General features: G+C 32.0%; 1 protein-coding gene across 1 annotated transcript in view; it reads right to left on the bottom strand.

Annotated features, from left to right (window-relative positions):
- Window positions 1-13,447, bottom strand: part of LOC140059170 (protein MCM10 homolog) — a 42,030-nt gene that overhangs the window by 20,032 nt on the left and 8,551 nt on the right. The window contains exons 9-16 of the mRNA XM_072105024.1: window positions 9,928-10,017; window positions 9,416-9,586; window positions 8,578-8,648; window positions 7,319-7,587; window positions 7,081-7,231; window positions 6,830-6,954; window positions 5,817-5,930; window positions 2,729-2,877 (exon numbers count right to left, since the gene is read on the bottom strand). Of these exons, the coding sequence (XP_071961125.1) occupies window positions 2,729-2,877; window positions 5,817-5,930; window positions 6,830-6,954; window positions 7,081-7,231; window positions 7,319-7,587; window positions 8,578-8,648; window positions 9,416-9,586; window positions 9,928-10,017 (1,140 nt within the window). The remainder of the gene's footprint in view (window positions 1-2,728; window positions 2,878-5,816; window positions 5,931-6,829; window positions 6,955-7,080; window positions 7,232-7,318; window positions 7,588-8,577; window positions 8,649-9,415; window positions 9,587-9,927; window positions 10,018-13,447) is intronic.

The raw sequence follows: 13,447 nt of genomic DNA, 5'->3' as shown, positions 1-13,447 counted from the left end.
AAATAATTTCACCAATAACAGATAAAGATAGGTTATACAATAAATGTACTTGTTTTGTAAAAATAAGGACAATGACAATGGACGTCCTGGTGTGAAGTGTAAATGTCACGCGTGCAACGTACGTGCACCGTTAAGCATAAGTTTAATTTGACGTGTAATAAGAATACCTTCAATATGTTGACATTTAATCATCAATCACTTTCTATATTTAAAATGTATTTTTATTGCCATTTTTTTTAATGTGTAGACAGTATAATAAGCATTTATTAAAAAAAAAAATTTTTCAATTGCAAGATACATAACTATGGTTAAGAAAAAAAGGAACTCCATTTATATAACCTCTGCTATATGAACTAAATAATATCTTGCAAATAATTTATAGTAAAGTAAAAAATAATAAAAATTAAATAAAAGTAAAAATTGGAATCTGAAATATTTTTCCATATTTAGTTTTGGATTGTTAATGAAGTTTTCGTTGATGAAAATTCCAAGACGTCAAATAAACACCTACAAAGAACAAATTCTTGAGGCAAATTGGTGAACGATAAAGTACAGACAACGGGCAGATGTTCAACGTGGAAAGAAACAACAGTTTGGCTAAACAATACCAATGAACGAAGGATGACCTGAAATATGCATTCAAAATGCCAACTTGATGAAACTGAAAAAGTGTTTACAATGAGAGCGTGGGAAGTAAAATGAATGAAACGAGAAAGATCAAACAGATAGGAAGATGGAATAAGATGGATAGACAAGGGATGAGTGGGAGGTAAATAATTGTTATTAAAAAAAGAGGCAAGATCAAAGGGAGGAATTATAACAGGAAATTAAAGAAGAGAACTTTAAACTGATTTTTTTTTTAACATGGAAGAACAAATACTATACTACTCCATTATGAATAATCAATCAATTGATCAAGTGGGGTTCAAGCGAAACATTATTGTTTGTAACGTTTTGCGTAAAGAATGGAAAATAAACAAGGCATGTTTATTTCTAAATACTACTAACTGTACTTGGAATTTTAGGGTTCCCTTGGTAAAAAGTAAACAAGAAGTAAATAATAAAAGTACAGAAGTTACTTACACCTACAGTACTACAATGCAAGATATCTACCCCTAGTGTTGATGTACTCACAATGCAAGATATCTACCCCTAGTGTTGATGTACTCACAATGCAAGATATCTACCCCTAGTGTTGATGTACTCATCAAACACCAGTCTGAAAAATCAGTAATACGTGGACAGATGCGACCATACCTCTTCCCTATGGGAAGGTTACTTGTAATTTCGTAGGTGCAAGTGACCCTCAAGTGACCCTTAAGGGCTAATCATTTGGGGTTGAATGCAAGACTTAGCTGAGGGATATTTTTGTATTATTAATATTTAATGGGTTAAGATTGACTTTGACCTTGACTTTGTCAATAAATTTTAAACATTATTTAAAACAATATTAAACATACACAAGAGTAGATTGAACTTTATGGAACTGCTGCTGAATTTCACAAAATTATGAACATTTCATGAGTTAAATTATGAAGATGCACAAACAATGGATCTTTTACTAAATGTATGTAAGGTTTGTGGAAAATGTTTGTGCTGATGATATTCATTCATTCATCTTTTTATTTCAGAATACCATGACGACATGATATCCATAGCAAAAGAAACAAATATTAAGATTATACTTTATTTTTAACATGAACAGCAATGATATTTTGTTATTCAGACATTAAGATAATTCTACCCCACAATGTTATCTCAGTGCTACCCTGGCTTAAGGTATTACCAGTTGTGGCCTAAGTCTGGACTAACGCTGATTGGCGACACAAAGGGATTCAGTACAAAACAACACCATTGGTTTCATGTCGAGTTGCTGACAATCAACTCATCAGAATTATCTCTCAAAAGTGGCGAAGATTAAATCATATTTATCAGAAATTTGCTAATCAAAACAAATTAACCTTTAAATAACCTTTCTGAGAACAAATTCAAATTAAAAATAACAGAAAAATATTTTTATCTAAATAGAACAGAACATATTTGAGTGTCTTTGTAAAGTAATGGTCCAGGCTTAAAAACTGTACACATGTTAACAGTGACCACACCCACATGTAGCACCCTGTAAAGGTCTGTTCCAGATAATATATATTGTGGTGTGTATTGTACGTCTGTCAACAACACCCAAAATACCGGAAATAAGTAGAGGAATGTACAAGTTTGTGATTGAATCTTTTCACTGTAATAATGTGTGAACGTGTTAAATCAGTTAAAATGATGTAAACATTAGCCACTGGCTAAATACAGACAGACAGACACCTACCAGAGGTCTTGAGAATGTTCACGTAAATAAAAGGTATTGAAAGATTAGAATTAATCATTAATAGATACTGATTGATTGATATACGGATTGATATATGCCATTTGATTGATTACATGATTTATTTTTGATTGATTCATATACAGTCAACTCTCCCAATACCGGACACATTTGGGCTGGCCTCATATTTCTGGTTTTCAGGAAAGTCTGGTATTCTGAATGTGTTTTTAATGGTAAAAATAAGTTTGGTAACTTTTGGTCTTTGAGAAAAGTCTAGTTTTGGGAGAGTTTCCAGTTTTCAGTGAGTCAGGTATTGGGAGAATTGACTGTATTAAATGATTTATTGATTGATATTAAATGATTTATTGATTGATATTAAATGTCTTATTGATTCATTGATTGATGGCTTACCTGCATGACTTGTTTGGTATCCTGTCAAACGTGATACATCTTGTTTTGCAATCCTTACAAGTAAAAAATCGCTGTTTTCCCTCGTGCCATTTCAGCTGATGGTTCTCCTTTTTGCACAGATCAGATGCCTTAAACCATGTGTATTTACACTAAACAAGATATAAACAAGTATAATATATAATGTATTTAGTAATGTACTTCTTTCCCACCTGTTGGGAGATTGAAATATATATTTATACTGGGTAACCTCTTCAGTCAATGACTGGTCTCCCAGAGGGCCCAGTTGGTGATCAGTGGCTGTGATTTACTAATACACCGGGGTAACCCCCTATACTTGTCTCGAAAGATGTACTAGGTTCTTTAAAGTGCACACGAGTTAGATGTGTACACTGGACCTACGGTTTATAGTCCTTATCCGAGAAGACTCGTTCTACCACCAGAACCATGGAGTGAGTGAGCCTTGAACCCCTGCCGATGTTATGGCTACGTAATTACGGTTCATTCTGAACAAAGAACTTCTGGGTGGTGAATATCTTTTTGGAATGGTTTGTAGCATGGTTTGGTTTTTTAAGTACAATATTATATGTTAAAGTACTTCTTTCTCACCTGTTGGGAGAGAGGGGGTTCATTCTGAATAAAGAACTTCTGGGTTGTGAATATCTTTTTGGAATGGTTTGTACCATGGTTTTTTAAGTACAATATTATATGTTAAATTACTTTTTTTCCTCCTGTTGGGAGAGAGGTGGTAGGAGGTATCAAACTGAATAAGACTAAAAAGACTTCTGGGTGGTGAATATCTTATAGGAATGGTTTTGTGGCATGGTTTTTAACAGTTTCGCTTATTATTCCAAAGTTTTTATGTTCAAATCTCAATCTCTCTTATTTTTTTCTTGCCCGCTACTAATACTTGTAACGAGATGTTAGATAAAAAAACATGACTATAGTTCACGTCGTTTAATTGGCGCTTTTAACATCCAGTCGGATATGTGCCAATATTTGAAAACTAAAACACCTTCCCAGGGTTCGGGAATTTATTAGATAAATTCAATTAGATTGTAGAATTGACATTAATCCGCAGTCACCGACTAAGTAGGCTAAATGCCTATAACGGGACAACAGGATTTATCTTGGTGGTGATAAAATTAGCTAAGGGGATTAAAGTAGCAACAAGTAAGCCAGTGGATGGATGAGCACTACCACAGTACAGCTGGGTAATTACTGTAAGACACATTGCAACCTGTACGCGGCTGTTGCATCAGTTTTAAACATTTCAACAAGTTATTTATTTGTTTGTATTATTTATTTATTTATATAGATGAGTGGCTGTGATTTACTAGTAGACCAGGATAAACCCCTTCTACCCTCAAAAGATGTACTAGGTTCTTTAAAGTGCACGTGAGCTATATGTGTACACTGGACGTACGGTTTATAGTCCTTATCCGAGAAGACTCGTTTTAGCACCAGAACCATGGAGCAAGTGAGCATTGAACCCTTGCCAATGTTATGGCTACGTAAATTACGTTTCCACTATCTTAACCACTCGGCCAATCACTCACTATTACATAGTAAAGTATCCTATACTGTGTGTGCACATCGGTTACAATAAATTAATAATAATAATAATTCAACACTTTAATATTCAATTTTCTATATATCTGTAACTGAGATTTTCTCTTCTTTTCATATTTAGTTACTTTACCTTGACATTTAGGAAAAACATGTTTTATTGTAAAATCTATGACCCACTTTTTGAATTTTGAACAAAATAAATCAAACAAAACAGAAATTAGGCCAAATAAATGAAATTGACAGTGTTTAAACAATAAGAAACGCCTTTCGGAAATGTCAAACCTATATTAATGTTCAGTATGGCATTTGGTTTAATCAGTGCACCCAGATACAAAGTAATTCATTTGTCACCATTATATTAACAACTTGATGTATTTGTTTTCTGGGTAATAATACTAACACAGTTTATTTTGAAGTCAATTAGCAAATACAATCTGATGTAGTTATTTACAAAACAGAGAATTGCAATTCTATCTATTTTCAGATGGAAGCTTTAGTAAATTCTTTCTTAATATGATGTACTGGTTGAGAGAAACTGGGATATTAGGTCAAACCAAGATGTTTTGTAAATCATCATTATCAATAAAAATTAATGTTTAATGCATTATTAAATATTACTAATAATTCAATTTTAATTAAAATATTCTTTATTAGTAAATATAAACATTTATAAATTAGAATATCACAAACTGTGGTTGATCGGGTCATTATTAAGACAAACTAGATTTAAGTCATTCTCGATAGTGATGAAAAAAAATATATTGTTAAGACCTTTTACTTATTTTTGTATTTTGTGCTGGAGGTATCAGTGGGCGTTACTGGATCCAACATAAGAGGCTTAAAGCAATTGACATTCTAACTCAAAATTTGATATTAAATAACTGATTTCACATCAAAGATGCCAACAAAAATTATCTCCACATCAGAATGCGTACTTTCAACGTCACAGAAACATTAAAAATATGATATTAACGAACCGATTCCACTTCAAGATGCGAAAAAAATATATCTCTACATCAGAAGAGCACTTTCTCAATTACGTCACAGGAAAAATAACATGTAATATATACCTGAATTAATTACATACAAAATTGTATGTAATTTCATTAAGTAGATATTTGTGTCTGTGAATTTTTTACAGAAATCAAACAGGGTGTAATAAATGTGACCAGTTTTGTCTAGTTCCACAAATTGACAGTATACCATCGTTTTAATAATTGGTACCTTTGGTAATTTAGAATATTTTTTTTTAATGTACATTTATACTTTATATATGGGCTACCTCTCACAAGCTTTTTTTTCAAATTATTATGAACAAATTATGAACTTAAAGAGAAATAAATGTTACTTTTGACTTTAATATGTTAATTTGATATGTTGAAAGTATATTGGTTTGAAAGCTATTAATTTATTTACTTTTTTATATTCTATAATTAATACAAATAAAAACCACACAATGGAAGGACATTGCTGAAAAGGGTCAAGGGTCAAGGGTAAAAACAATAATTAATGTAAATACCTGTTTACATGACACAATGTTCACTTCTTTTTCTTTCACTGAGTCCATCATTTTTTCCATTCCTTCTTTCACTTCCATTTTCTTGAAATATTCTTCTTGCATTTCCAGTTCAAACTGTAACAAATTAATAATAAAATTCATTATTCAATTCATTCTGGAACAATACAAACAAAAATAACACACATGCTTTTGATTGGACGTCGTCGCAGCCTGCAGTGACACACATTTACATCATTCAAAATAAGTATTGGTGAAAACAATAGATTACTTTAGTTAACATTATATTTTATTAGTGATATTAAATTTGAAAATTAAATAGATTTAACTTTCTCTGAGGTGGTACAAAATGTAGAATGTTCAATGCAGTGTTCAGAATTAAATGTGGGAGTTTGATGGAAGAATACCATTATGTCGTGTTCAAGTTCTTTCAACGTCTGGATTTTAAAAATTCACTTTATATTTAGGCAACAAAAGAATATTGTTATAGAATTCTACTATTATCAAATACAGTTTTTCAGACGATAGAAATTAAACTTTATATTAATTCACCAATTACAAAAAAAGAAATACAAACATCATTTGAAGATTAACTCTCCCAAAACCGGACAACTTTGGGCTGATCAAATATATGTGTTGCTAATGTTAAAAATAAATTGTTTGGACCACAAGAAAAGTCTTGCTTTGGGAGAGTTTTCAGAGAGCTCGTTATTAGGGGAGTCGACTGTACATTTAAAACAGGAGAGAGGGCAGCAGATAGAATAAATGTAAGATCATATGTTAACAGATATTTGCCAGCTACTGTGTTAATTGACATGTAAATACAGCTTTAGACGGCACAACTCAACATAGTTTGTATGCATTACAACCAATGCATTGCAAGCCTTTTTATGATTCATCAATTACGTCAAAATAAGAACGTATTCACAATTATTAATTCTATTTCATATAACCTTGCTCCGTTTCTAGTTATGTAAGTTTTAAGTATCTGTTTGCAATATAATGAATGAACTTGCCTGAGATAGAAGAGAAGCATTAAGTGACTTAGTTTTTGCTATTTTCTCGATATCTTCTTTAGTGAATTCAACTTCTTGTCCTAAAATTATTCGTTTCTTGGGTTTAGATGATCCAGGACTTTCATCTAAAATTAAAGAGATACTAGATTAAGAAAACGCCTACAAATATTCAAACCAAACCTGCTTTCTCAAAAGAAGAAAAGTTATGAAAAAGGACTAAAAATATAGAGAAAGAAAAGAGTAAAACCAACCATTTTCTTTATCTTGAATAGCTTGCGTATCCTCGGCCACTTTGTTCATAATATCTTTTTTCGCTTTCTCAGATGTTGGTCCTTTGTACAACTTATTAGGGTTGGTTTTTGATAATTCACCCTTAGCACGAATTACCGCCACAGCTTGTCGCTAAAAAAACAAACAAAACCTAAGTTTATTGAAGATTTAACCAAAATAATTATTCTCTAAAAATGGTTTTTAAATGTATAATTTTACCTTAGCTTCCTCTAAGCTGAAAGGAGTCTTGAGCTTTCTAGGGGTCACGGCAGATTTGAATCCTCTGCCGAGTTGAGGTGTATTTTGATTCGGACTTTCTTTCTGTTTTTTGTAGAATTGTATAGGTGAACCAAGATCAATAACATTATCACTTATTCCACGGTTAGTATGAGTATTTTGAATCTTTCTGTCTGCAATTTTCTTCTTCATATCCATCTTATGTTGTTTTAAAAGGTCCTTTGCTGACACCGATATCAACGGATCTTTATCTGGAAATGTTCAATAAAGAGTTTAAACCAATAAAGAATTCTAGATTCCAAGGGTAAAAATTACACAAAATAAGAATTTTTTAGTCCGTTTATTTGTCTCTTACCTGCAAAAACGACTTAACTTAACAATAACAACGATTTAAAAAAACAACAGTAGCACGCGAGCAAAAGCATAACAGCGGCAGAAATAAAAGGAATAAAGAAAGATAAACAATGCTGTATCATTTGGTTCATTATGAGTATTTTCTTTAGCATTACTATTATTAAATTGAATTTGTTCATGTGCTATTAGTCTAAATAAGCTAATAACTCAATCCTATTCATTGGTTGCCAAACAGGATCAACGTCTCCAATGAAAATGATATTCTTTCGTAGGTTTCTTAACAATTTTCCAGCAAATCTTTACGAACGATGATTCTATATCGCTGAGTTCGTTTACTTTTGTGTGGGCTAAAAATCGAGAAAGTTAATACATTCTATACACAACTCAGTAGATATTTGCATTCATCATTACCTGCATTATAAAATAATATTACTAACACAAATAATTTTGTATCTATTTATCTTTGTTATGTATGAAATACGATAAATGTCATAACATGACATTTTGAAGAAATCTGATAGAATGTGTGGGTGGAGAAATATGTATCTTGTGCTGAAATATATCTTGCTATTCAATGAATGAAGCCAGTGTTATACACATGAAGAGAATAAACTAATAACTGTATCATTACTTAGGTACTGAGGTATTCAAAGCATATGTTATACAAATACTTTGTAACTTATTTTAACGACTTTTATTCATTCAAGTTTATAAAAGCTATATACACAAACAACAACGTCACGAGTTTCTACATAATAGATAACAAATAAAATCAAAATATAAAAGGTCAAAATGATCTTCGGGAACATGTTTACCGTAAGCAAGAACCATCCAATCTTAAGGAGCAAGGTAAAGATCAGAAAAATAAAAATTTATAAATAACTTACCCTTTTCAGCTTTCACCAAATGTCTAAGAACATTCTGAGCCCCAGGAGTAGGTGCGTTTAATAGACCCTTACTGAAAATGAAAAAACACAAGATCATGTTGTGATAGGCTAGCTTAAGGTTGGTAGGGTGCTAACAAACACAAGACTAAACTAGCTAGGTTGGTAGGGTGCTAACAAACACAAGACTACAGAGAACTAGCTAGGTTGGTAGGGTGCTAACAAACACAAGACTACAGAGAACTAGCTAGGTTGGTAGGGTGCTAACAAACACAAGACTACAGAGAACTAGCTAGGTTGGTAGGATGCTAACAAACACAAGACTACAGAGAACTAGCTAGGTTGGTAGGGTGCTAACAAACACAAGACTACAGAGAACTAGCTAGGTTGGTAGGGTGCTAACAAACACAAGACTACAGAGAACTAGCTAGGTTGGTAGGGTGCTAACAAACACAAGACTACAGAGAACTAGCTAGGTTGGTAGGGTGCTAACAAACACAAGACTACAGAGAACTAGCTAGGTTGGTAGGGTGCTAACAAACACAAGACTACAGAGAACTAGCTAGGTTGGTAGGGTGCTAACAAACACAAGACTACAGAGAACTAGCTAGGTTGGTAGGGTGAAAACAAACACAAGACTACAGAGAACTAGCTAGGTTGGTAGGGTGCTAACAAACACAAGACTACAGAGAACTAGCTAGGTTGGTAGGGTGCTAACAAACACAAGACTACAGAGAACTAGCTAGGTTGGTAGGGTGCTAACAAACACAAGACTACAGAGAACTAGCTAGGTTGGTAGGGTGCTAACAAACACAAGACTACAGCAAATAAACAAACGTACAATTCTGAGGAGACTCCACCAACTTGTACCAATGTGTCCTTTTCATCTGTTAGCTTTGAGTGCATCACTAGCACGTTCTTCCTTGATTCCTCTTTGTATTTCTCTGCTTCTTTTGCTCCAAGACTTGTCACAGTCAACTTGCTTTGAGAGCTCTTTTTTGCAAATTTTCCCCTAAAAATAAAATAAAAAATATTTATAATAGAGATTGGTACGGTGTAATGGTATGGGATATAGGATTAGCATTTGAAAGGCATGTGTTCAACATTTGTCTTTACCATATTGTTGCATTAATAGCTAAATACTAATTGCCTATTCCTTCGGATTGGAGGTAAAGTGGTCCAGTGTACATATTGCACATTGAACTTGGTATATAATATATGGGAAGACGGTCTTGTATAAAGAAAAATATCAAAAGGTTTTTCAATTTAATATTACTAGTCCAATGTGTTAAACAACATTCATCCAACACAAATACCAAGGTAAAAACAAACAGTATTAGAAAATTGACAAACCTGGAACTTAGGTTGAAAGATTTTCCACCATACATGAACTGGTCTTTGTTCAAACCTTTCCAATTGGCTTTTGGTTGTACACCAGCATACCTACACACAAAAAGATTTGTTATTACATAAAGGTTGATAGTGGCTTAAGTTTCTCTCAAATAGTACTAATTGTCAGTAAAATAATGAAATGTATTGTTTACACCTTTTTTTTCATTTCATGTGTAAATTACATTCGTTAAAATCGATTGCAAACAATTACAATCTGAATAAAAGGTCAAAGTTAAACATTAAAATTGCTGTGAATGACGTAAATGTATAATTATTTTTCTCTTTATTACTTTTCTACAAGAACTCAAACTATGCCATATATGGTAAATAAAAACTATGCCATATATGGTAAATAAAAACTATGCCATATATGGTAAATAAAAACTATGCCATATATGGTAAATAAAAACTATGCCATATATGGTAAATAAAAACTATGCCATATATGGTAAATAAAAACTATGCCATATATGGTAAATAAAAACTATGCCATATATGGTAAATAAAAACTATGCCATATATGGTAAATAAATGATTTTACTTGCAGTACTTCCTTACTTGCTTTTCTTTGAACAATTCTTATTCTTCTTTGATTAGAAAAATTTACAGTTTACTTAAAATTATGATTTAGATTTGAGCAAAATAACCAATTGGATTCAAATAATTAATGTCCGAGATTTGAAGAGTTTTATTTCAAGTAATGGAGCATACTTCAGCCTGGACACAAAGCTAAAAAGGTTACCATGATTAAATGTCTCATCCATCATCAATTTGAAAAAACTAAATTCCATTTTTGAATTCTTCAATATAAACACAGAAAGGTACAGTATTAACTATTATCAATTTAATATTTAATTTTCCAAGTCATAAACTAAATCTTATGAGATGGTTTTCATAAATCAAATCCTTTAAAGATTTCATAGGATTACAAGGGATTAGGAGATACTAAATGGGATTAACAGATCCTATGTTAATATCTTTCTTTTCTCTCACTAATAAGCTTGAATATTTTAGAATTTTAAAATATGCAATCTTAACAAAATGTTATTTATAGAACTTTTTTTCAATAAGTTTTTTGTTTGTAAATTGCATTTGAAAATAATAATAAAATAAAAAATATTGAACATTTATAAAGCGCTCTTTATCAGAGTCTCACAGCACAACATGAAAAAATAACTAATGAAATTGATGAGTTTTCACAAGAGATTTGAAAATATTAAATTTTTATAACTTCATTTAATTTTTGCTCATACTTATACAGTAACATAGAAGAATGTTGCACAAGTGACTTCCGTGGATCTCATAAAAAAAAATAATAATAACTCAGGAAATGGTTGCTTCAACTAAGAACTAAGTCAATTCTAAGAAACAGCATTAAATGAACCGCCTAGTGGGCTGTAAATTACAAACAACATGGCAACCTTTTTAACATGCCTAAATTGATGTCAAATTTAAATTGATGTTAAATTTATTAAATTTTTTCCCGTTTTTCAATTAAATTATAAGTTATATTTGAGTAAAAATGTGAAAATATTTTGAACAAGAATTTAAAACAAATAAATGCGTATAAGAGTTTTCAGAACAAATTAGTAACCACCAAAAATAGTTAACATTATGCTAAAGGTTTTAATAAAATAACATTTCCTGAACTACAGTAGTTACAAAAAATAGTCTTTTTAAAACTACAGAAATTAAACAAATAGTGTTACAGAGTACAAGTTTGTGTGGGCGTTGGCTTGCAGACTGTAAAGTATTTAAAATAAATAGTCCTGCTAAAAAGTACAACGTTGCGTGAGCGTATTAATCTTAAAACAGTTAATTATTCGCACTAAATAACGATAATTTGACCATATTAATTCCTTTTAGACATTTTAACCAATCACAAGATATTTTTAGATGCACCTTTTGGGTTTTTGATAAGAAATTCATTAACAGGTCTCCAACAGCAATACATTAAATAACCCTTGAGGATATATTATGCTGTACTTTTTGTATTTAATAATCAATATGTATTCTCAAAATAAAATAAATGAGGCTAAAAAGAACTGTCTGATTTGGCTGAAGACAAATTGAAATTACAGAGTTAAAAATAGTAAAACAAATTATAGTGACATAAATTGTAATTGGTTGAAAGAAAAGTAGTTAACAGGTTAGATGGAATAGGCGTACTTTTGAGAAAAAAAAAATTCTTTTCTAATCTATTTTATCTTCACTTCTAAAACTTCAGCTGCCTCTCTTGAAAATGAAACAATTATGAAATGTATATAGTACACTACAGGTAGAATGCCTATTACAACTGAGAACTCTGGGATTGGAAAGTAAGCAGACGACGGTAAGCACCAATGTACAGGTTTCCTGAATCAATTTTGAGAAAAAGAAATTGACTTTGCCTTGAATGCTATTGTCACGTCCGCATGCAATTGTCCTAAATCTCATTTATGTTTGTGTTCTATGAATCGAGTAATAACTTTAATTATTGAGCTTATTCAGTCACCCAGGTTATAGTTGAGTCAGTGTTTTAAACAAACTATATTAGTAATGCTTGTGATTTAATTGAAAAGGGACATGAACCAGTTACTATTATACAGATATTGACTGCTTAGAGGTTAAATATAAGATTTGACGTCCCCGAGGGAATGCTATTAAGTTCGAGGGAATATATATTTCCCGAAGCGCCAGCTGAGGGAAATATATATTCCCCGAGAACTTAATATCATTCCCTCGGGGATGTCAAATCTTATATTTAACCGATATAAAAGGCAATATCTGTTATATTATATAGCCAAGAACAAGTCTGCTGGGTTGGGTGAAGCTAGGCTAGGCCTCCTATATTTGTATTGTATTTAAACAAGCTTGCCTAGACACCTTACCTTGCGAAGAATAATATACAGATAATTACTAATTAATGATTCCTTGGCAATAAAATATTCACTTAGGCGTAGGTCGTTTAAATTAACAGAAGAATTTCCATCAATAAGCCTATTAATAATAATATTATAATCAGGTAGGCCGAATAAAAATTCGTCTTCTTCTTCTCTTCGAGGAGCCGAATCACTGGATGTTCAGCGCGTACTAGTTACTAGGTTACTACACCTTGAGTATTGACCAATCACAAACGGTGTTTCATCACATTTAGGGTGGACTAATAACAAATGAGGGCGCTATGTATGCATAGCTTAAATAGTTTAGAAGATTAATTTCTTCTAGCAAGTTCAGTGGCGCAGCGGTTGAAGTGTTGTCTTGCAATGGAGTGACAATTCCACCCGAGTTCAAGATCGAGTTGATGACTTTTGTTTATTTATCGGCAACGCGAGTGTTGGCACACGAAAATAACACAGTCAATATCATCGAACTCGAGAATCTATATGTTTAATGACAGGGGACACGATAATTACGCGAAAATTACACAGTCAATATCATCGTTCTCGAGGATATATACGATTTACGATCCTCGCAGCGGTAGTCATGTGATGCAGTTTCA

Source organism: Antedon mediterranea, chromosome 9 (assembly GCF_964355755.1).
Source record: "Antedon mediterranea chromosome 9, ecAntMedi1.1, whole genome shotgun sequence".
NCBI classification, from domain to species: domain Eukaryota; kingdom Metazoa; phylum Echinodermata; class Crinoidea; order Comatulida; family Antedonidae; genus Antedon; species Antedon mediterranea.
The sequence above is the reverse complement of the archived record's forward strand: the minus strand, read 5'-3'. Positions and strand labels throughout refer to the sequence as shown.